Consider the following 24,923-nt stretch of genomic DNA (forward strand, 5'->3'; position numbering starts at 1 on the left):
TAATCTCGTCTCTACCCTATAATAAAGGATATACTCGTCTCTCGTCGTCGCCTCTAGCGCCACTGCTACCGTACTAAGGTATCTCCTAGCTATTCCTATATCTCTACAAAAACCTCGGCAGCACTCCCTTTCAGGCCTAATCTCCGTATACAATCGGTAGTAGGATACGCACTCCCATAGCTACCTCGTCGCTTAACCTACCACAAGGTCACCGGCAACCGTTCCGGAAAGTCTCCTGGCTATCCTCGAACCGCGTCAAAGACCTCGGCAACGCACCCTTTCAAACCCCGTTTCTTCCCCGTAGCAACTATATAAGCTAATCCTATATAAGATTACCTACTACCGTATCGAAATATCTCCTAACTATTCTCAAACCGCGTTAAAAACCATCGGCAGTACGCCCTTTCAGGCCTCGTTATTCCCTGCGGCGACCATAGCTCTCTAAGGTGACTGGGGGAGTCCTACGACCTCCTCAACGTACGTAATCGAGATAACTAATAAAATACTATAGCTAAAACAACTAGTACTATAAAGCCCTAAAGCCTTATAACCTCGTTGCTATAGCCTAAGCCTTATCTCGGTCGTAAAGCATAATCTAAAGCCTAATCTTTATAGCTACTGCCTCGCCCTAAACCCTAATCGCCTAGCCTCGTATTGATCGTGAAGCCTTTACTCCTACCAAGCGCCAGAGATGCGCCGCTGTACCTACATAGTAGTATATAGCAGACCAATAGACGTAAACGTTATCATCATCATCATCATCCTAAGGTAAACCTTAGGCATTAGGTATACGGTGACTCATAGTCTAAACAAGCCTCACAAATTTAAAAAAAAATACCTAGGTAGTTACATCACTTGAAGATTGTTGTTCTGTCGTCGCGTCGTCCCCGCCACCGTATGCCCCCACTTTTCGTCGATACTTAAAGCAGGCAGGCAGAACCGCAAAGCAAGTTCTATTCGAGGCAGGTTCGAGGCAGGCTCGATTATATCAAATCCTTTAACGTGCACCTTCACCACCTTCACCACCTTCATCCCTACCTAACTTACCCAAGTACTTACTTTTTACTCTACCTACCTCTTTTTACTCTACCTACTCTTTACTCTATCTACTTTTTACTCTACCTACTTTTTACTCTACCTACTCATCCTTCTTACAACAACCAAAATAACCCCTACATTTGGGATTTTCTTTACAATAACTCGACCCCAAACCTATTACATTTAAATTAATTGACTTGCATCGCGCAATTAATTTCGTACGCATCGCACATTGCTGCAAAGATGGCGGAGCGCTCTAAAACGCCCACGCCGCGCCTTTCGGACGGCAGCGAAATAAATAACGATATTGACCTGCCCTCGAAAAGGCCTGCAGCCGCAACACCTAAGGTGCACACTCCACGCGCTCTTCGCATCGTGTAGATTAGAGCTTGCCACGTCCCATACCCCTAGGGAGGTTGCGAAGCGGAGCTCACGCTCCGTTCGCTCAGACGTTAAATAGAACAACAACAACAACACAGTTAGCTTGCATTCATGATTTCTTGGCTCGGCAGGTGATACCAGGTGCGTACCTTTAACCACGTCCTAGGTATAGCTCTCACAATAGCATCGTCACTAATCTATCATAACACAGCATTCAACCTCACACTTTGAGGTCTTCATACGGCAAATATCATCAGCGGAGAAAATCTGCAGTTTTGCTGCACCAATAATCGCGTCTTGTATTCTTCTTGACCAGTATCCGCCTGGGATGCATCGTAAGCAAAGGACCCCACGGTACCCGCCAGTACTAATGCTTTCAGTTTTTAAACCTGTGGAAGTATACCAGAAACTTTACCGCACTGCCTGTATGCAAGCCGCAAGAGCTGTGCTAGGCCAAAACCCTTCCGCTGCGTGGGCGTGTACACTCTCAAGTTGTGCGCAGACGAGAGCACTTGCCAGACCCGTACTAGACTCGACAGCCCAGCCAATCAACGTGCAAGTCTACAGGCATATCGCCATCGCTTATATGAAGAGGTATATGGCAACGAGGTCCATAGAGGGCATCTTAGGTCTGGTCGACGACGAAGAGCTGCCGAGCGATTACTATGCCGACGAGGATTACGTCGACGCGGGCCAAACAGCTAAACTTCATATAAGACAGGCGTTAAGACTTCTGTGGCATATTCCTTCTGTAAGTAGCATCACTCATCAATAAATGCATATTTGAAGTACGTTTTCGAATACCCCTATTCAAATGGCTTCTGATCACTGAACTTGAAGTCTTCCTACGCGGCCGAAGACTCATCCGCAACCTATTTGGCGTCCTTCCTGACCAAGCGCGGGGCCGGGCGCGGGGCTGCTGCGGGTGGGCGTGTCTACGTTGAGCGCGTGGAAGCCGCGGAGGGTGGGGGGCGGCGAGAACACGCTTTGGGGTGGCGTGTCGTCAACAGGGCGGGACGAGGTGCTGTGCAGGCGATACGACGATGGGGGGATGCCGGGTCGTGCCGGCGTGAATGCCGAGCGGCCCGCATTGCTCGGGCTGTAAGAGCAGAATATAAAAGGGTGCTTGTCTCGCATATAGAAGGTAACGTATTTCTGAATTTGGTCCGCCATTGTAATATATAATTTTAATTTTATCGTTATTAATATTTATGTCATTAATATTAATAATAGATTCGGTCTAGAAGCCGTAGACGTTACGATATCATCGCTGCTACTACAATTTACTTCCTTCTTTGTCCAGCGGTCGCTGCTGCTGCTGTTGTTGCTGTTGCTGCTGCCACTTCATGAACTGCAATACAACCTCTCGCCCTCGAATTTAGCGGAGCACGGATTACACCCTTGGTACCAACATCTCTTAATCAACCTCCCGCTGCTTATACTATGTAGGGCCTGCCGTGGCTCTCTTGTTCGCATCACGATCGCAAACGGGCCTGGCGACTACGCTTTGACACCGGAGGAGATCGAGTCGGCCACTTCTAAGGAGGCTAACCTGGACCTCCAGGCCATCGCCGGCTAAAATAATAATAAAAGTAATAATAAATGTAAAAATAATTGTAATAAAATTAATTTCTCAGCTTCTCATAGTTCTTGGCATTCACATCCTTCGCTACTTCGAAACCACTAAAAATGGACTACCTCGACGCCGAAGGCGAGTGGTTAGGCATATTTCGTGTCGCAACATGTTGTTGCATACTACTGCTTTCTCATATACCCACCGGGCCCAGTTGGGTTGGAAATATGGGTCTGAGGGCTCCCGTTCTACACGTCCCTTCTATTGCTATATGATAGGGTGATATTCAAGATCTGTAGACATTCAAGTATCGACTGCTAAGTTCTCGCTTTCCCTCAAGTACGTACCAGGTTGTAACCAACGTACCTGTTAATATTAAATATCGAATATACCTACTAGTTATAACATTTAAAAACGTAAACCTGTTATTTAAGTAAAAGTATACCTTGCCTCTGGGGGCTCAACATTCCCTGATTATCGATCACTACCCGTCGATCGGCCTAATCTCAAGCCTATTGGCTTTGCAGGTCTTGACTCGAGGGTTGGTCTAGTGGTTGGTATTAGGGTCCCACGAAGGGGCGACGTCCAAAACCACTCCAGGAAATCCGTGCCGGTTACACGGTCCTCGGGGATAGGATCATTGGATACCAGGTAATCCAACGTCGTAGTAAAGTTACAAATGGAGACATCATCCTTGTCGGTCGGGATAGGATTGATAGATGTTTTATCACGTACTGGTCGAGATACTATACTGGTTAGGATGTTGTACCAGTCGGGTTCTGCCAGTTTAGCGTCCGCGTCCTCCGTATCTTCACTCTTCTCCTTCCGCTGTTTCTTCCTAGGCGGTTGGACTGACACCTTTATCTCATCCCCGTTCGTGATTGCCCTGAGTTTACGAAGGGTTATTGTATTGCATTTTTTGTTGTTGGGAACTCATATCACCTTTTTATTTGGTTTAAATAGGTTAATAAACCTCTGAACTAATGGGTCGCAGAAGAGATTGAGCAGTTTGAATATCTCGTTCCTCGGCTGCTCTCTCTGATGCTTATGCAGCCGCGCCCCCGTGGTCCTCAACATCTTCTCGAGGCTCGAGTCCGTGGTGAGCTCCGCTAGCTGGCTCACGCGGCGAATCTGCTGGATCTTGGCGGGGTCGTGTTCGTACTCGTCCACACTTTTCCGCTGTCCTATCCCGTTGGGCCTCCTTAGACTCCGACTCCGGAAGTCGCACGGCACGATGTCGTATGGGGGGGGGAGTATTCGGTCAATTTCGACGCGGACGTCGATGATAAGAAAATTCAACACCTTTTAACATTGGGACTAGAAAGAATTCTCCTAATTGCCTCTGCTGAATCATACAGAGACCGGGAGGCACTATTTAGAATCGATGAGATGCCACCTGAAGAAAATACCGTATTTCTATCGCATTGTCTCAAGGAAATCAACAAAATAATCCCACACAAAATCCCACACATACGTGATGCCGCAGCCATATTGAAGGCACCAGCATTCTTTCTAGATGAAGATTATGGTGCTGAGCAGATATGGAGGATTTCTTTAGAATCCGACCCAAGTCGACATTTTGCCATCTACGATGAGTCGGACTGGCCATATCGCGAGTGCGGCTACGTGTTCTGGGACCAAGAGAGACTCCGGGCCCTTGGATCCCTAAAGCGTGCTTGGAAACCTGCGGAACAACCGGCCCATAACTCTACGGTCGATCAGGAGGAAATGCAACGTTCTTGGAATGAAAGAGCCTCTATATATAAGCGTGGTGGTCGGGGATTTTGGTCAAAGGACGACGACACGCAGGTCGTTTGGCCCATCCGACAAAGAGAGAAAATGCCGCCCACTGTACCGGGAAGTCTACAAGAAACTAGCCGATGAGATCCGGCGCTCCTTCTCTAGTGGCGCCGACATCAAAAGCGGCCCCCAACTCTCTAGCTGTCGGTACCTACGCGCCTGCATCGACGAGGCCCTGCCATGTCACCCCCTATCACAGGAACACTATGGCGGAAGCTACCGCCCGAGGAACACGCCCGCGAGCCGTGGATCGTCGACGGCCACGGTATTCCGCAGGGCACCCAGATCGGCGTGTGCACGTACGCGCTACACCACAACGAGGCGTACTTCACAGATCCGTTTATCTTCCGGCCCGAGCGGTGGCTCGACGAGAACGGTGATCCGAAGACACTTAGTCGCATGTATGCCGCTTTCAGCCCGTTTTCAGTCGGCTCCCGGGCTTGTGCGGGGAAGAGCATGGCGTATCTGGAGGCGAGCTTGGTCATTGCCAAGACGCTTTTCACGTTCGATTTCTGGACGGCGCAGGGCGAGGCGGGACATGTGGGTGCGGGAGTGCCCGGGTGGACCGACGGGAGGGGGCGGCCGCATGAGTTCTAGTTGTATGATACATTTGGCTCGCAGCATGTTGGGCCAAAGTTGATATTTTGGCGGCGAGGAGAGTTCGGAGGGGATGTTGAGAAGGAGGTGGTAGGGTCTTGATTTTGGAGTTGGGGAAAAGGGGTTTACTTGTTCACAATACGCGCTACTTCTGAGGGCTCTACTTATCTGCGATCGGTTATATTTGTTGGCAAATGGACTGTACTAAAAGGTTATACGCTGCTGCTTTTACGTATAAATAAAACTTCTTCAACAGATTCCTTACTCTAAATTTTCTACGGTCATTTTGAATAACTCATTTCCCCCCTTGGTGGCTCTTGATAGTCCCTATACGCAAAGATACGACGCCAAGCTACCTGCTTTATGATATTCATAGCCTATCTCATAACACAAGTATGAAGTTTACTGAGATAGAGGGCTAGATTTGTTGACACGCTCGTTCGAGCAAATAAATACCCTCTACTGCTATATCACACAGCTTACTACACTGGACACAGGTCAAGACCTAGTAACTGTCGAAGCACTATACTCATGAATTATATTTCTACCCGGCTACCTAAGTTTTGCTTGCCCGACCGACCCAGCCCCTGAAAACAAGACTGCCTAAAGCCTATAAAGGGGTACTCGCCACCATCATTACTGTCCCAGATTTAGGGCATAGTGCCTACACCAATGATTGGATAGTCCTGCTATATCTGATAAGCTATCATGATTTCCGCTTCGTGAGCTTGCTCGTTCCCCAGCCTTCTCCGCCGATTCCCACCCCTGTGTACGGTCAACATGTAAGGGAGTTTCTTGCCTATCAGATGATCTGAAATATGGAGCTTTCGGTGACTTCTAGCACACGGTGCTTTATTTCGACCTAAGGGAGCCATGTTGTAGATAAGAAACCAAATCATAGACGCGCATAAGTATACTTACCGGGATAGACAATAGTTATATAAAAAGGGGTAACTAGTTGTTGAGTACTATGTACTAATTATATGATATTTACGTCGTCTGGAACCTTGTCACGTTTTTCTATATTATTGTTTTCGATTATCATCAAACACAATTGCTACGAGACTTAAGGAGAATAAATACTATTAAGTGCTTATAACCTGAAGATTTGAGTTAGTACTGCGTGAGTATCGTACTATTATATAGTGCGACCTCTTATGACAATTGAATAACTTAGAGTCAAACTTGGGAAACTGTATCGAAGCCATTCCCGGAGATCCCGTAACTAATAACGAGATGAGATCCATAACTACCAGCTCTTACGGCTGCGACGTCGACTATTTAACTGTTAAGTATTACAAAATTCGGTTTTGTTCAAAATACCATGTGAGCCGTCTAGGCAACACTCAAAAGCTATAGATATCTGGCAAAGCACGAGCAGGATTGATCTAAAATAACTTCCTAGCCATAGTATTGGACGCGATCTCAAGTCATTTGCTTATACGCAGCTCACTAGTAAACTCTTCGGTGTTAAGCTATAAAACCCAATAACTATCAATCTTCCGCAAGCACACTTCATGATGCAGTAATAAATGACGATGGACTACACCACCAGGTCTAGGATCTTAGAGTGTCATAGGGTGATTTTATTTCCCCATGGACTTTATATTACATTAGGCATACTCGTAACAAGAACCGCATAGTTACTCGTGTAGCTACCAACTTTACGAGCACCAAACTATAACCCCCTTTCCACTGAACATGGACTCAATATACACAATTGATGTTCATATTAATATTCATACTAGCTTATATATATTCAAAAGCCCTAAGAGCTTTAATAGGGCTAAATTATGAAGATCGTAAAGGCTTTACCGCCTTTGCGTTCACGTAAGGGATGCTACTGATATCTATCTATCTAGGTACATAGGTAGGTAGGTAGTTATTAAAATGAGTGAGCTCCTGTTAAAATTAACTGCTAGAAAATTCGAGAAACATCATCTAGCCGAGGTTAAATCCGCTTAATTCTTCTGGATGTTTTCATTGATGTATTCGGTTTGCTGCTACCAACAAGTCGGTACAGTTAATATTACCTAGGTACCTAACCTAGTATCAAATACCCTTATATGTTGCCTATTAAGGAGGTTACCGCGCCGTCGGTAATACACGCGGTACTTGCCCAAGTATTCGTTTTTTTTTTTCTCAGAATAAAATAATATTTTTAATATTTTTTATTTATTTCATCTTGGTTTGTTTTATTCTAATCCTTGAGTACTCTCATTACCGCTCAAGCCGCCCATACGACGAAAAACCCCGAACGCACCCCAAACTAATCCGCCGTCATCCCTGAAGCGACGACGACATGTCCCACTTTCCCTTTTCCATGCGAACTATTTTCCCAAGCCATAGCCCTGGGACGAATTTCCTCGTGTCTTAGGCACTCAATGGTAGAGAATAGATATATCATATTCTACCCAAGCGGGTCCTCCCCCCTGTCTCCAAGGCTTCCGGGATGCACCGGACTCCCTTCCGCCTGGAACTCAAGGTGACATTGCTGCGGAGCCGCAAATCGCTCCTAGCACCCCTGGGTTCCCTATCCCATGTCTATAGCGCGATATAAATTGAATACATAACATGGACTTGCCGGAGTTTTAAACACGCCAGTACCGTCTTGAGTAAAATTCTTGCCGAGCGCCCCTCCGTTTTGGAACGCCCACAGCCAGTAACCCAGATATGCCGCCGACAAGGCTCTTCTGTACCCGGCCCCCTACCAGTCCGCTGCTCCTATTCGGGGTAAGGGAGATTAATTCTAGGCTGATTAGCTTCTTACTCTACCGGCAAAGAGAGTGACAGGACCCGCCCTAGCGGCCGCAAGTACACAGCATATCGAGCCCGGCAGCGTGGCGCTGGCGCGATGCTCCATCAAAACTGTATCGGTCCATCTACGGTGTAATCGAACCCGTCGTCATGGATTTGGTAGTTTGGGAAGCGAGGTAACTCCACTACTCTAATGTCGCGTGTGATAATCAATAATCAATATTCAACTTCCCCATGAACATAACGATCTTCTGGAAATTAAGAAGGGTTTTCATCACGGTCCGTGGTCCTGGATCAGATTGGCGGTTGGGTATTTCGGCGCGTTGGGTAGCATGCTAATATGTAGAGAATACAGAGACATCCAGGCAGACAGACATACTCTACATACACGGACATGGTTCGAGCGGCGGTGATGACCGGGCAAAAATCTACATACGAAGCCGACAGGTTTGACGATGTTGACACAAGGCGGTAAGTTGAATTGAAGGCCAAAGCAGCCCATCCATATAACCTCGCACCAACAAAAATCTACAAATATGTACAAATACCTACATACGCGTACTGCAGCAGAGCATGTAGGGCTACTACGGACAAGGCGACCTAACCGTTCGAGGTGCGTTTCGCAAAAGCCGCGGCTAATGAGCGTTCCGCGCCGGCGGCTCACTCACTCACTCACTCACTGTACATGCCTACATGAAGAATACCGGTGTATGTAAATCCGGGGCAGTACATATCTTGCGTAGTGTACCTTTGACAGGTCTCGTCGTCGTGTCGAAAGCCAATCAGCGCGTCCCAGAATTAACTCCGCTGCAGGTCGGAGCTTGCGGTGTAGCAATGGGTGAATATGTATGTACATACATACCTAACCTAGGTATCAATGGTTCCCCAGTCCCTGTGTTACGAAAAGCATGCGCCGCATGCGCCGGTCGTCACGAGTTACGGCAGTTGTTCGTGGTAGTTGATTAATTGGTGGAATGGCTGTGCTGGCTGGCTGGCTGCACTTATGAGATGAAATACATACTCTTTTCGTCTGGCCATCTTACATAACGTAGGATGTACATATGTGTGTACCTAATGTAGGAACCAACATGACCAAGACCATGCTGTTATAATATATACCTAATTACGAGACTAAGATATCGAATCCTACGCGGGATGTTAGGAACGGCGTTCCGTCCGCACATCCCGCCAGACCGCGACGGGAAGATGTGGTTCCTTTATTGCCGTATTCGTGTTTAAACTTCTGACAGGAACTCCTACGTTTCCAGAACACCTAACATACAATACATTAGGTAGGTAGTTAAGTGGCTTTCTATGTTGTCTAAATGTTGGGGTTTTGGGGGTCACCCACTCACTTACTGATCTTCCCCTTTCGGCAACAAGTGGTAAGTTCGGGCCACTCACGCCTCTCACCGAGGGACATACATTAGGTAGGTATGGTAAGTGTTATATAGACCAGGGGTAAATGTTAGTATGGTCTGGTGGTCATTACTAGGTTAACCTAGATAAATTCGAGCCATAGCAACCTCACGATATGGCACAATGCCACATGGGTTGGTGCCATCGGAGTTACCCTATCTCGAGGTTTCTGCATGAGCCTTTTGCGTGCGACTGTAATAGGAGCGTTTCATTCCTTTGCGGTAGTAGAAGGATTCATTATTAATAGAATCCCACTGACTGCGGTCAAGTACCTTGATATCTGCTATAGCTGCCCACGCACAGGCACATACATGCACGTTTCCAAATCATTGGTCGATTATTCTTGGTCACATATTTAGATATATATTATTGCGCCAAGTTAGTAGACGTGGACTATCGTTTTACATGTCTACCGAATAACTATTAAGGCGTAGTTTACTTATAACTTAGCTTGTTATAACCAACTGACTAACTACCTACTAATTAATTAATGGAAGTAAATAGTCTAGGTTTGGGAACATCCTTATGCAAGGTACTATTCGTGATGTTTCTGCTGAAAGGGTGGTTGACCTTACAGAAGGAGAAACAGGGCCTGCTTGTGTATAACGCTTATCTTTAACGCGAGGGAGGGATCAACCGCATTGCGACAGTAAGAACCCCGCGGTGAAATATGTACTATTAATATTTCATTCTTTATTTATTTGAATTTATCTCGAGGTGGATAAATGGTTCCTTAGTATTCAAGTATCTGGTAGAAGGAATAGAGCCTCGCATTTCGCTAATGTAGAGTGGGGGAACTTCATATCCACGTGGAAATATGTATGTAGGTAAGCTTCCTTATCTCATCCCATTAGCAAAGACTATTGTGTTATTGTGAGTGAAATAGTTGACCACGAGATCGAAGCAATCGATCCACAAACTGACCCGATCACTCGGAGTCGTGGTTCGAAGACCAGCTTCTCCAGTCTTCATCATAAGATCGTAGAATGGAGCTCATCGTATCCACTCATGCCGCTGCGAAGTAGTTGTAAAGTCCACCAAAGCCATGGCCTCGGGTCGATATGATATGCCCTCATACATATTATTCAACTTACTTGGCAACAGACTCAAAGCGGTCCGCAATTCTGGCTTTGTCCGGGGTTGTCTCCATAGTGTAGGTACGAACAGATCAGAAACACCAGAGTTGGGAAATTAAAGCGTCCAAAAACATCGACCGAAGCTGAAAATCTCTTATGTCCGATGGAGATATCGCGGTGGAGAAATATCGGAGAGGTCGATTAAAGAGCCTATCAGATTTCAGATTACGCGAAGCAATTCCTACGCTGTATATGTGCTAGTCAACGCCTCATGAGCTGCAAGGCTGCTACACTAGTATTTCACATCATACGGATTACATACAATACAATACACAGAGCTCCCCCGTATGTAATTGCAAGGGAGCAGCTTACGTGGCGGAATAGTTGCTACAACGTGGCTTTGACGACGGCGATACCAATCGCAGTTATGCTAGAAGCTTCAAGACGCGATGTCTTCACGCAAGTGAATCTTCTTTGGGAATGGCGTCTTCAAGTCATCAATAGGCGATCCATAACATTCGCAATGACGAAGTTTCAGGGTGCCTCGTGGCGACGATAGCGTGATTGGGCATACATATGTACACTATGGATAGTGTATGGGTCAGGCGCTCCGCTTCGTTGCGAAACACCTAACGCCAGGGCTGTCGGCGAAATTCCTTCTACCTAGCTGGTGTCTTAGTCTAATGTAAGTAACAGGGCCGAAACGCTTCGAACTTCCTTCTAGAAGGACTAGAAGGAGTCTACGGAATAAGGACCAGGCTGTATGGAGTGATAGAGCCCGGTAGTTCAGTCCGGCTAAGGTTGGGCGGCGCTCGCTTCAGCAGCTAAGAAGCAGCTAAGAGAGTCAGGGCAACGGCAGCGCGTTCGAATTAGGAAACGCGCGCGAGTCAAGAGATTGGCCGCGTGTTAGACTAAAGTTGACTGAGTCGACGATGCCCTGTCGCCGGATGCTCATCCGTCCCGCGGGAACGCTAGAACGTCTGAGAGCCCGCTGGTGTCATTTCATGCTAATCACCCCCCCGGGCAAAACAGGATATGGTGGATATGGTATTCCAATCGTCCTAAGCACAGATGCGTATGGGTTAGGATTACTACGAAGAGAGGCCGTGCGTGAGACGGGGAACTATGATAGTGTACCATAGTTTTGTTTTCACGCTACGATAATTTGAACTAAAAAAAAATAATAAAAAATAAGAATTTTTATTATTTTATTATTTTGCTTTGAATATTTTCTGGTCTTAGCATATTTACTTCCGTCGCTGGGACCTACTGCATGTACATCACTACGTACCTAACCTATCTCATCATCACGACTGGGATACCTAGTCCCAGTCGCATGGCTGACAGCGGGAACATTCCCCAGATCTTCTCTTCAGCTCAACGACATCAATAGTGTATGTAAGTCTTCATTGATTATCTAAGTTGCTAATCATCGGGGATAAGATAGAATTCTCGCTCTTTAGGTATTCAAAGTATCATTGTCTATAGTTAGTATGTAAAAGAAATGTCATATGCCCCTAATGGCCGTTGTTTGTTTGCTATCTTTTAAAGAGTGACGATCGTGTGACAGGTCATCGGCTATTCCGACCAACAATAATTAAATGGGGTAATGCCGTAAGGAGGCTGTTTGATACCATCGTGAGAACCGCAGAAAAAGAATATTAAAATGATATATAAAATAAAAATAATGGTATGGGATAAAAAGAAGTGGAAACGCCAGCCAGGGTACACGAAATGCTTCTCCACATCCATCACGTCTACTATTGCACGTGTAGTATGTAATGTAAACAATGGTCAAGAAGATCTGGAACTCGAAACGATCACGGGATCTGTGCTTCCCAAGTCGGAAATCCAGGGCTCTGGTCGGTGTCTGTTCTTATTGTTGCGATTCTTATTAAAACCCAATTAAGATGACGGACCCGCCGACACGGTGATTGGCTTGAAGCCCAACTAATAATAGCTAATAATATAGGTACTACGGATTAGTCCCGAGGTTAGTCAAATGATCAAAATGGGGCAACCCGGATAAGCCTTGCTATCAATGCTATCAATGCGATCCATTTGCTATCCGTCCGTCAATGCGTAACAATCATGCCGTTTCGAAGAGCATTTCATGATTGATGATTGGTGGAGCTACTTCCTCTGAAGTCCACGGGTATTGCTATGGATCTTATGTAATTGATCTTATGTAATTGCTATGTTCCCCGCCTAAAAGTCACAAGCCCGGGGAGCCATTTCGTCATGTTTGTTTTTCTTACCCCTTTCCCGGTAACAAACTGGTAAACTGGTAAGGGGCTGACATCATTCAATCACATGTATTCCCTTATCTACGTAATCAAGCTGGGATCAAACAAGGAGACAAACATACCGCCCAAAGCTTAATGAGCTGTGCAACATAGTGCGGCTTGAAAGAAAGCTTAGGTAGTTAAAACTATTGTTACTAAGCATTGTGTAGATCACCTAGACTTGCGAAACGAACCTTCACGTCATGCCGCGAGACAATGTCTTCAAGTGGAGATCGAGCCTCAATTGTCAAGCCACAACCAAACAACTACCTACTTCCAAAAGAGGAACCTACCCTAAACGGATGGGGCTGATGCTTTACAGCACTTATACTTATACTTATACGCTTTCATTGACATTTGTAGTTCATTTATAGAAGGACTTCTCTTATTTACAGTGTGTCACGGCACGCCAATCTTTCAGGTTGGCAATGGCAGACAACAGCAGCAAAGAAGAAAGCAAAGAGGGGCAGAAGCAAAGGCCGACAACCAAAGAAAAGCTAATAGAAGAAATCACCTCGCGCATCGAAGAATCGAAGAAGCTCCAAGAGGAGTCCGTACAGCTCCACAAACAAGCCGACGAGGCAGAAGATCCCCATGTCGCCGAGGATCTGAAATTCCGCGCTCAGGAGCTCGACGTGAAAGCTGCTAAGCTGCTGAAGATAGCTAAGCGCCTCGAGTCCGGCTGGCTACAGGGCGGCGCCACTGGTGCCGGTATAGGGGTCGGGATAGCCAGCGGACTTGGCGTTACCGTCGGATCTTTGGTCAGTGGTTTAGTAGCTATCCCCACCACCGGCATAGGTATCTTAGTCGGTATGGGCACGGGCTTGGTGCATGGTCCTTGGGTCAAGTTCAGCGAGGCGTTTAGTAAGGACCAGGTTGACGAAATTGATAAAGAGGCTGAGGAAGAGGCTCGTCGGATCGGCGGGGCTTAGAACTAGTAACATTGGGAATCTAGGAAAAGATCTTATGCTTTGACGAGGGGTACATTTAGAGCGAGCGCAGGTTTGGGTTTAACGCGAATGGGTATGAGGCTATGCAATATTATATCTATTTTTCTAGGTAAAGGACGATGATTGGGTATATTACTTGGCTATGATGATGGCTACGAATTCGATGATATATTATGGTACTGATCAGAGGACACTTATGCCTTATTGGGCAACCATCCACTCCTTAAGGGTTCATGTGCTTCTTCATAGTTAGTTCGAACTAGTTATTTCATCAGATTTCTTAGCCGCCCTAATGTTATAAGGTTCTTATCCATATAGACGCTAAGCACCCAGCCTTGGACTTCATAGGTCGTTCACTGCCTTGATGGCGGATAGTCTAGCTACTAAGTTCTTACGCAAAGACAGCTGTATGTTAACTAAAAAGGCATAAGACGATTATCATATGATATTGTCCTGTGGCGCTAGCAGAGTTGTCCCCTTCCTCTCGTGATCACTTTATTGTTCCTCATCAGCAAGTAATAATAGAATGACGTATTTGAGCTACCTATAAATTACATATGATTACCTACCTCTCGTGCTTTCCCGGCAGTGGCATAAATGAAACTACCGTATCATAATCCAGAGAATTCATCTCTTTATCGTAGTAGTTCAAGGAGAGGAGGCTATGAATTCGGTTAAAATCACTATAAGTATAAGAGCTGCTGGGTCTGGGTCAGTCTTACCGCGTTGACTTAGTCCTAAGTCCCTATGAGATGTCGATTGCAGTTCTCTCCCAAACGAAGTTAGCTAAGCTCTCAACCATATTATTTAACGAGAACCTTTGGCTAGGAAGTTGAACTATAGTTAAGGCCATAAGCCAAGCGTAATAGTCACTTCAAATTTCTAGGGCGCAAGTCCTTCGTTGAACTAATACCCCTTTATATCTGACTATGAAGTCTAATTCAACCTCATCGTAGAAACCAAACACGACTTACCCTCAAGGCTTTATTCATTATCACTACTGGCCCCTTTATGTCCAGTCGCGTAAAGAATAGCTGCAATGGCCTCTCGGTAACCATTAAGACGCTATACTTGCGTATTGCTATGGTCCCAGCATCAGGGACAACAATGAATACCTACTCATCCGTGCAGCTTCAATTGACGCTCATCCTTAATCTATGTCGCTTCAACTCGATGGGTTGTAATTATAAATGGGCTTAATAGGTAATGAGTAGGGCAGTGCAAGGACGGAACCCCTTTATCAAGCACGGATTTCTTGGTTTACAGGGGTTCTTTCTTGAGACAACTTGAGATACCAACTCGAAAGCATATTGCACAGTCAAGAGGAGAAGCCAGTCTCCTCATCATGAATCAATCATATCTGGCAACGAGGCTGTTACACCTATGCCGGCTCAAATGAGTTATTATAGTTAGAGACAAGACAAGTCCAGAATGGCCCGTTAGAATGGTCACCTACCGTACGGCAGAAGCACCTTAATACAACCCCTCGAAACCCGACAGCAGCTCTAATGCGCATCTAGGTGAAGGAACTGTCATTATAGCCCACAACTCTCTTGTTGCAAAACCTTGGTGTTATGCTAATCTCCCTAAGGATACCGAACCTAGTCTACATAGTACTAATAGTACTATTCTAACATAGCTAATGGCGCCTTAACAAAGTCCTCTTCTACTACGATAACCTAAGACGGGCGGTACTATAACGACCTCAAGGCCACTGTTCGTAGCGTAGGATGCAATTTCTAGGGGGATCCAAGTTAATAAAGGACATTGGGATAACATACTAGTTGCGACTACGAGTGCCAAGGACTAGAGAGATAATACTCAAGCATGAGCCCGATTTCCCGCATTGAATCTGACCGCTACCAAAATCCGCCGGACCCCCTTTTCCAGTTTCGTAGACTTCTATCAAGAAGTGCATCTATCAAGAAGTGCATCCGGGTCTATGTCTCATTCAAGCTCTGTGGACTACCGGTGCCTCATTTAGAATCAGGGATAGATAATTCCTTCCCGACGTCTACTTCAGACGATTATCTCCGATGCGAAATATATTGATGCCCTCGTATGATATTATTCCATCTACAACGTTGCAATCGCTATATATATTCTCAATAGATGTCTTGATTGAAATTACAGGGGGAGCTGAATGAATCTATGCTTGGTAGACAACGACCAAGACCCAAAAGTAGAAATACACATTGTACCTACGCATTTGGAAGGCCTACTATCGAACAGACGTTTAATTTAATCGAGCTGCGCTCTAAATTGTTGCCACTCCAGCGGTGTTAAGTGAAGCTGAATGCCTTCTATCCAATTATTTCGGTATAACCTTAACTTCACAGACCGAAAAAGTGTTGAGCCTTGCGCTTAGTTATTATTACCTCTTCCGGGAATACGAGTGGTGGCGGCGCGGCTGTTGTAACCTTACAACTTGTGTCCCGAATCGGTGGTGACACGAAAAGCTCAGGTGCCTGTCAGGGCTTGTCAGGGCCAGATCCTCCTCTCCGAGACATAACGGGAAGGCTGAAGAACACCGTTTGTCCCGACAAATCTATTGAGGGTGTGAAGACAGTTGTCAAGGCTGAGTTGTCAAAAATTGTCTCAAATCGAACGCGTGACAGCATCCTACGTCCTTGGGGGGGTGGCACCGAGCCTCTGAAACATTATTCCCATTCCCACGAAAAAGGGTGTGCTGACTTATTTCGGGTCTTACCCTACCTTACCTTACCTAACAACTGCCTAGCCTCCTCTCCATCCAGATCTCGTACCGTTAATCTCCACGTCGTATGGCGAGGCTCTCTGGAGAGGACGCGGGGAAGGATCATCAGACCAAGCATAACGGGAGCCCGCGAACGGAAGCTGGGCCTAGCCTCCCCGGGGGGGCAATCTTGTGCATCGCCAAGAATAATATAGGGCTTTTGATTACTCTTGGTACACTCCATCACATATGTCGCACGACTACAAACTCTTCACCGCCGATTACATTATCCGATCATCACTCGTGGTGTGTCAGTGTCAGTTGCGCCCGTTGGCCAGCTTAAGACAGACCCTACGAGCTACCGTAGACGAAGAGCCGGGTTTACCTAAGACTCAACTTACGCGTCTCAGGCACACATGAGCCAGATCACAGCTGTCGCAATAGCGCAGGCCTGCGGCACGGTTTGATCACAGCCTAATAAGTAGTACCAAGTAAAAATAACGTCACTAACGGAAGCCATTCGAGGAGGAAGAATTGAATATGCCCCTGGCCGTGGCTAGACCATCTAGATGTCCATCAATCTAACTACGATAGCCCCTTGACCTAGAAGCCAACGCAACGGTAGCAACCACGGAGATATTTTTGACAGCCAGCCTAGCCATGGAGTGCCGTACTTGATGATATGATGCCTCGTGAGTGCCGTGCCTTGGTTCCTGGAGATAGATTATGGGGGAAAAGCAACCCTCCACACCGGCAACCGATCCGTACCCCAAGCGTTGGAGAAGGGGGGAGAAAGGAAAAAAATTTCAAAAGAAAAAAGGATAGTAGGCCCCCGCAGCGAGTCCATGACCTTATGAACCCTCGTGTCCTCCTCGCCGGCTAAATGGCGCGCAGTCGAGGCGTGCCGACTTCGATTCAACCGGCGAATTTACCCAAGGCCCTGAGAGCCCGTCGGGACCTCCTACGGAGCAGGGGGCGGCAGCCCGCCCGCCTTTATAGAACCCTGGAACCGATCTCCCGGGATCTTTGGGACGGAACCTACGGGGATTTATGTAGGGGCGTGCCGCTGCGCAAACCCAGCCAATTCCGCCGCGATGGCTTTTTTTTTTCGGCTGCGGCAATGTATGTATGTAGTGTATATATCGCAAACCCGTTAACCGGCGGGTTACAAATAACGAACGAACGACCTACCCCTGGATCCGAGGCAACGCCATGGGTCGGCTACCGTTCCCTTCAGGTCGCCACCTGAGGAGAGTAGGAGTTCCATCAATATGTATATATTAATTATATCTCCATAAAATAGACTACAACCTACAGCCTACAAGGCGTGCAATACGTGCGTAGGGACTCCAAAATCTTTCTGGGGTGCATGAAGTTTAAAAAACTTGTTCGGTACGACGGCCCCCAGATCTACCCCCGCGGTACGCCAGCCCACTTATGCTACGACATGCCTCATCGTCATTGTCTTTGTTTTTTTATATTGTTTATTTTATTTTATTTTTTTCCAAAAAATTAAATTATTATTTTTCCACGGCGTTCATCTTCTTTATTTCTCGGTGTCCAGGATCATCATCGTTGATGGCTAAATGGTGAGACGGATCTGACTAGAGTTTGGTTCAAAGATCTGGATTTAGAGACATCGTCATCCTAGTCTCCTTACCTATACCTACCCCATTTTGACCGCTATACTACTAGAACAGGACACTTAGAATAAGACACTTTTCTAAATTGCTGCTGTAACGCGACTCGTCCTACGCCGTGGTGCTAGGTATGTAAGTGATAGAGATCCCGCGTAACCGGGCCTTCAAGACTGCTGTTGGTAGACGTTGTGCAGTTTACTAATTATACTCGCTTGGCGGAGGATGATGGTACACACTCAGTGACCGGTGATGACCACGCTTATCCTGACTCGAAGCTAGAGTTCTCTGCCTGAGACTCTTTCTTACTGACGATCGTATGAGGCGTATATGGGATTGCACACACATACGTTCCTATTCTGTCTAAGTGGCAACCCTGCTCTAGTTTCACTGCAGTGCACAAGAGGATCGATCATTTCGGGGGCACTACTATAAATGGCATATTTGCACGAGTTTCTGCGTCGCGTGACCCCAGGTCTCAGCTACTCACATATACAATCGCGATGGCACGTCGTGACAAATCAGAAGAGAGACATTGTGCCTGGGGCTAATAGGTCTAGTTTAGGAAAATGTGATGCTGGGACTTTGTTCTTCGTTTCTAGAAGTCGAGATTACTCGTGGCTGACTAGGACCTGGGTTGAGAACTACATATATCGGATAACTACTAGTATTGCAGATGCAGATACCCTGGCTTCCCCACGGAATAGTCACCTACTATTCCTGAGACCTGCTATTTGAATATTTGCCTCGGCCCTTGAATAATGTCCGCCGGTCCGAAGATCATTCGCATGTGTTATTATGAACGCACCTAGCCGTTTCTCTTTCTATGCAACAATGCGGTTTTGACTCTTTTACCTTAGGTACCTAACCAATACCTACCCAGGTTCAACGGAGAAATCAACCCGGACTATTTGCTAGTCGGCGACTTCTCAGCACGGCGGTGTGCATGTTGCTTCGGGGTGCGTCAGGATATGAGCAAGCGCGACGATACCTACCTAGTCTATGTACAACCCCCATTGGAATTAAGAGTTGAGCAAATAGAGAATTGGATTTTCGATTAAATTTTACGCTATTCGCGGGAAAGCCACGATCTATGGCGCTGACCAGATTACACGATTGGTCATGTTTCGCAGGTCATCTCGAAGAGGTATGGTACGTTGGTTGGTAGGTAACATAGGCCAACCACATCCCCTGTCTTGCTGGCGCTGTACTTCCCACCTTAAATGATGCACAACGGCAATGACGGGCTTAAAGAATGATCGAATAGTTGAACAATTGAATAAATAAAAATGCTTCTTACCTACTTCTACCTGCTGACCGAACCCAGGTCTGATTACGCCCGTGGGGGCTAATTCCAATGTCTTCATCTTGTTCCTTGCCTGTACATTCATTTTCGCTAGATTAATGAGTTAGGTACCTAAGATGAGGAATCAACTATAGAAATGCGCGGCTGACCATTCGGTGCAATAGCCCTTGGAACTAACTAGGAATATGGTGTTGCCACTTGTGCAGTTGGATCTGACTATTCGAATTAACATGATAAGGGACGGCCCGAGTACATAGCAAAAAACACTAGACACACCCGTGCCGCATGCTGTCAGCAGGGTTGAATAGACTTCTTCTAACATCGTCAGATAGACTGATCCCTCATATTACCCTCAACATGTTGTGTTGGCGAACCAAGTCTGACGGGCGCCGGCCATGTCCAGTCGCCAGATGGAAATTCACACCCAATCCATTTCATTACCAAGTCAACGTGAGGCAGATTCGTCAGCACAGCAACTGGCCTTGGCCGTCAGCATCCGTATGACCCCGCGAATGGGCGAAGCCTCTCTCTGGGGGTGGGTGGGGTGAAGGCTGAGCTGAACGTTGGAATTCCCACGGGGATGGCACCCTCACAAAGTTCTTCGTAAGATGCCTCAGGTAGTCAGCGAGATAATACTGCAAGAAATGTTGGCGAAAATCTCACTTATGTGTGAATTAGACTATTAACAGACTAATTGGCAGACCAGCCGCCACACCCGCGTACCTATAGAACCCCGAGCTAAATTTGTTCAGGTTCTTCACAACTAACCTACCTGCCGATATCCTCCGCGTTCTGCCCTACGTGGCGATGTGATGATCCCAGACTCGTGGTCCGTAGTCCTGCAATTTCAACCACATAGCCATCCCGCGCCGGTTGCCTAGAACAATGAGCGTTTTCCAGATATAAAATTAGACCGTGGCTCGTGTAACCACCACATTTCGCTTCACCTCATCGTGGTATTGGTCACGGTGAGCATCTGTGCTACAGAGATGATCCAACTCCAACTATGTGTTACGTTGGAGTTACCTGGATGAACGGGGGTAGATGGGATTTAAAGACTTTCGCTGAAGACCGGGGAGAGTCTTGCGATGCGTTGGCCAAGTCCCAGACCTATGTCTCTAGGATTGTACGCACAGCAAGTCAAGCCGGGATTTTTGGGAGAGGTAGATATCACACTCGTAGCTTCTAGTCCCTTGTCAGGAGAGAGGCAGATGCCTACGATGTGAATGAGAGTGCTACACCCGGCACCGACAACACTAACATCTCGACTAACATATCCACTCTTGTCACGACACACCGCTGCGAGATAATCATGACCTGCGAGATTCTAATTGCGGTTCTCGTCGTCCCTGGACGGGAAAGATGGAAAGGGGCCCGGATGGAACACTACGAAACAAGAACACGTCGCGAGAGGCCTTTTCGTATTATGTGAGAAGGTATGTCGAGTTACAAGAGCTTATAGAAGACGACCTCCTAATAAAATTAACTCGCCTGTTGGCAGCAATCATGACGAACAGCGTAAGCACGAAGCACATGAGAAAAGGGGCCCAGCGTTCATCTGATGGGATCTTCGGCTGTTTGCAGATGGCTCGCGTACGTAATAATTGCTGAACAATATTCATGTCACCCGTCTCCTGGAGCGAAAGAACCAATCGCTACGATGCCCCATGCCGTGCCGAAAAAAGAAAGGAGCTCTCCGTTGCAACACCACGCACACGGGTCCATGGTCTATGGGGTTTATGTAGGTCTCGTTCGCACAATCATTCCTAACTCATCTCGCTGCGCCGTAACACGTCGAGAAATCGTGCTTTGCGGAGAGGTGGTGATCCCCGAGGCTGGATGATCTAAGCGGGATCCGGAGAAGTATGGGGAATTACTTGCCTCGTACGACTGGTCTTAGCGACTTCTTTTCCCTCCCATGCTCACTTGCGACGTGATGACGCGCAGGAGGAAGAGAAACTCGCACGGCATTAGTGGTATGTATGTATGTATGTATTGTACCTAATGTATGTGTATAGGTAATAAGCTTCACATACCGACCTTGTCTGGTTCCTATGTATCACCGCATATGACCCCGTCCTTTTTCTCTTTTTTTTTTCTACTGCAGCTGCCGAGAGGACGATATGCAGTTATGCAAGCCCGCACATGTGAAGAACTGGTCGAGTTCCACGGGATGTCTTGTTACATCCCCCACGGACAGGCACTCTCCCAAGTTAACGGAATGCCCTCATGTAAGTCTCGGGCGCAAGTTGGCGGAACATGACCACCATTCTTAGGGAGATGATGTAGGGAAAAATAAACTAGAATTAAAATAAAATAAACGATTCATGATGAATAATTAGAAATCATTTCATGAATAATTCCCCCTGTGCGTAGAAGGATTCTTTTCGGCAACCCACGTGGCATCCTCGATGAATTACTTGCTCCTATCGAGGAAGGATATCTAACCCTGTGAGCGTGAGGATCAAGATCCAAGCCAGCTGTTTCGTTATTCGTTACTGTATCATGTACAGCGAGGGCCCGGGTTGCATCCCGTCGTCGAGAACCCGGCGGGTTTGATAATAATACTGAATAATACTGGGCGGGTTACAATTTACTATCATGCACGCAATAGAACATACATGATGTACTGTAGGTAGGCAGGTAGGTAGGTTAGATACTCGTTAGCATCAATATGATGTGAGCAAAAACTCCGGAGCCAGCCGGAGAAGCCGTATACACCATATCGACCAATCCGATCCAAGGACTGGGGGAAATTGGGGGAACAACTGATCTTCTCGAATTCACCAATGATGCAGGATCCAACATCGATATCGGATTCTAAGATAGCCATTAGGTCTTGGCGGGGTTTTGTTATCGGCTACGAATTACAGACTACCTTATTAGCTGCTTAGGTACCTAATAACATACCGCTTTCACCTACATAGGTATCGGTTATCATTTTAAGCTTAGGTACCTGTTATCAGGTTATCCCCATTGAGAATCGCGGGCGATGACATCATAAACGGCCAGCAATGTTAAATATCATGGAATTTCACTAGATCGACCAGCTAATCGCCATTCATAACTACCTGTATTGTTGTCCACCCAGGTGACACGCTGACGCAATAAAACCTCTTGATACCAAACTTTAGACAAAGAGTCTATGTATTGTGAATTGCTATGTAATAACTAATAATATGACCCACCACGAAGGCCGTCCCGTCTCCGTCTGTCCCCGATCTGGGACGTAATCTCGATGAGCATTGCTTATTTCGGACCGGGTCTCATTCGTCGTTCATACCCAAGACAGGTTCGATCTCGAGGAGCATCCCCGGGATTTACAGTCGTTAGTGTTACTTTAGGTAGGTTGATAATGGAATCTGGGGAACGGCGCAAAGCAGCTTTTGCCGCTTCGCAGGTCTGAGACTTATCTTCATCGGTTCTGGTGACATTTCTGATTCACCGCTGCGATTTCTGTAATCGGGTATACCTTTCGTCATCGGAGCTGACGCCAGATTCCTTTCGCGCATCCGTCTATCATGAGACACCGAGCCGCTCGAATTGAACGGCACCGATCGAGATTTAGGGGTGCATGACTGTTAATACTTGCCAGTTGAGTCTTGATGCTTCTTTGTCTAGGAGATAATTGGACCAAGCAGGTAATATATCATAAAAAGGTGTATATTAATAGAATAAAACAATGTAAAGAAATATAAGATAAAATAATAAGAATAAGAATAACAATAAAATAATAATAAATGATAAAATACAGTATGGTAAGGTAATCATCAATAGATATTCTCCAATTATTGTATTATCTATCGAAATACTTCGTGCGCACGCAATGGTAACGTGAACAACGCCTTATCGGCCATAATATTAGCCATGTTATGAATCGGAAACCAACAACAACATAACATCATCACCACTTTGCGAGTGAAAGGGATAGAGAATGCCTAAACCCCGATAGCCTTGCTCAGCGTCACACTTTCGCATTCCTATGTAGAAGGCGCGCATAGCTTGACCCGAAAGGAGAAATACCCGGAGTTCGTTACTTGCTTGCTCGCTGCTCGTTCGGACATTCGCAAGTACATCTTGGCTTGGGTAGGAAGGTTAGCAGGACCCCTTTTATTTCCTTCACGTGGGGGTCGTTTCTTCTTTCACCTTCACCATCTCTCGAAAATTCCACACGTGTGCATATAGGTAATTCCACACGTATATCTAGATGTAGTTACTTTATTTCCATTCTTTTTCTTCTTCTCGCCCATCGTCGTCAGTTCTCACAACTGCCAGCTGGCACTTTGCATTCGCGGGTCAGGCCGCTGACATTCCGGGGCGGGAAGGCAGGTCACAAGATGCGGTTTTTTGCTGGCCGTCCAACGTAAGACGCTTAATGCCGAGCAAGACGATAGGGTAGTGGCCCGCACCGAGGCGAAGGGTACGGGGGGAAAGGGAAGGGGAGGGGGGAGGCGAAAAAAATAAGCAAAATAAAATATAAAATAAAATAAAGCCAACCCAACGTCTAAAAGCGTAAGATGGTTAGATAGATCCAAGATAGATAAACGGCTCCGCTGCAGAAAAAAAAAAAAAAAGAAAAAGCGTCAATAATCGTTAGATCTAGGACTCTGTGGCTTATTCGTATTCCCCGCAGCAAAGTCGATATATGAGGTAGATTAGGTACTTCACGTGTAGGTACATACATACTGCCTACATGCCTCATACATATGTATGTATACCTACGTCCTTTAAACATGTCGATATCCGCGGCAGCCCAGCGAGCGCGCGCCAATGGGGGCGCGAATTCTCGTTGCGCATGACCGACATGGGGGCTTTGGATAGGTACCCCCGCGCGCGGCGCAATTGCAATTGGGAAGGCAAACAAACTTATTGATCCCCCGTGCTCATTTGTGCCGTCGTCCTCACGGAGCCGTTGGCGAGGAGTCACGTATGTGAAAAGTGTTAGTTAGGTAGGTAGTTGGAGAACAAACGAGATGGCTTTTGAGATATGCAACGTTTCGAATTCCTCGCGGATGTACCCCTAGGCTTACATACGCGCATATATGTAAGTATGTATGGATATATGAATGGATGGATGGCTGTTATGTGTAAGTAAATACCCTATTCGGGGCTGGTTGCGCAAGGGAAGGGTGGGTGACCACACTGCTGTACCTGAATCATCGTATGGATCATTGCGAGTTCATCACTGGTAATGCTTCCCAAGACCGCCCCAGCGCATCGTGCTGGCATGTCTCGTGTGGCACACCCCTAGGACCGAAAAGGGAATCTGGAGTTTCCACGACTTGTAACAACGGGACGGCGAAGGGGGGGGGGGGGGGGGGGGGGGGTGGTAGAAAAAAAAAAAAAAAAAAAAAACAAAATAAAAAATAAACCAGCGGGTTCGAAACACGGGGTTGACCCTGAAAAATG

At 46.6% G+C, this 24,923-nt stretch overlaps 5 protein-coding genes across 5 annotated transcripts; 4 read left to right on the top strand and 1 right to left on the bottom strand.

Annotated features, from left to right (window-relative positions):
• Window positions 1-1,281: 1,281 nt before the first annotated feature.
• F5Y00DRAFT_268843 (uncharacterized protein) lies at window positions 1,282-2,999 on the top strand (the record flags this gene model as incomplete). The annotated part of the gene is made up of 5 exons (XM_048012335.1): window positions 1,282-1,386; window positions 1,631-1,754; window positions 1,800-2,170; window positions 2,260-2,563; window positions 2,664-2,999. 5 exons carry the CDS (start codon window positions 1,282-1,284, stop codon window positions 2,996-2,998), a joined length of 1,239 nt encoding a protein of 412 aa, XP_047865680.1.
• Window positions 3,000-3,433: 434 nt separating this feature from the next.
• Window positions 3,434-4,069, bottom strand: F5Y00DRAFT_268845 (uncharacterized protein; the record flags this gene model as incomplete). Its single annotated transcript, XM_048012336.1, has 2 exons — window positions 3,434-3,878; window positions 3,966-4,069. The coding sequence occupies 2 exons, from the start codon at window positions 4,067-4,069 to the stop codon at window positions 3,467-3,469; spliced, it is 516 nt and encodes a 171-aa protein (XP_047865681.1). The 3' UTR covers window positions 3,434-3,466.
• Window positions 4,070-4,381: 312 nt separating this feature from the next.
• On the top strand, window positions 4,382-4,972 carry F5Y00DRAFT_268848 (uncharacterized protein; the record flags this gene model as incomplete). Its single annotated transcript, XM_048012337.1, has 1 exon — window positions 4,382-4,972. The coding sequence occupies one exon, from the start codon at window positions 4,382-4,384 to the stop codon at window positions 4,874-4,876; it is 495 nt and encodes a 164-aa protein (XP_047865682.1). The 3' UTR covers window positions 4,877-4,972.
• F5Y00DRAFT_261199 (cytochrome P450) lies at window positions 4,973-5,389 on the top strand (the record flags this gene model as incomplete). Its single annotated transcript, XM_048011165.1, has 1 exon — window positions 4,973-5,389. One exon carries the CDS (start codon window positions 4,973-4,975, stop codon window positions 5,387-5,389), a length of 417 nt encoding a protein of 138 aa, XP_047865683.1.
• A 7,384-nt stretch (window positions 5,390-12,773) lies between these two features.
• F5Y00DRAFT_234696 (uncharacterized protein) lies at window positions 12,774-14,160 on the top strand. The gene has a single exon (XM_048007460.1). It carries the CDS (start codon window positions 13,355-13,357, stop codon window positions 13,856-13,858), a length of 504 nt encoding a protein of 167 aa, XP_047865684.1. The 5' UTR covers window positions 12,774-13,354; the 3' UTR covers window positions 13,859-14,160.
• The last annotated feature ends 10,763 nt before the right edge of the window (window positions 14,161-24,923 follow it).

Source organism: Daldinia vernicosa, assembly GCF_022497035.1.
Source record: "Daldinia vernicosa strain CBS 139.73 unplaced genomic scaffold F5Y00scaffold_18, whole genome shotgun sequence".
Taxonomy (NCBI): domain Eukaryota; kingdom Fungi; phylum Ascomycota; class Sordariomycetes; order Xylariales; family Hypoxylaceae; genus Daldinia; species Daldinia vernicosa.

What these genes read in the sequence shown, in the direction of transcription:
- F5Y00DRAFT_234696 (XM_048007460.1), top strand. Translation starts at nt 13,355, where the DNA reads ATGGCAGACAACAGCAGCAAAGAAGAAAGCAAAGAGGGGCAGAAGCAA.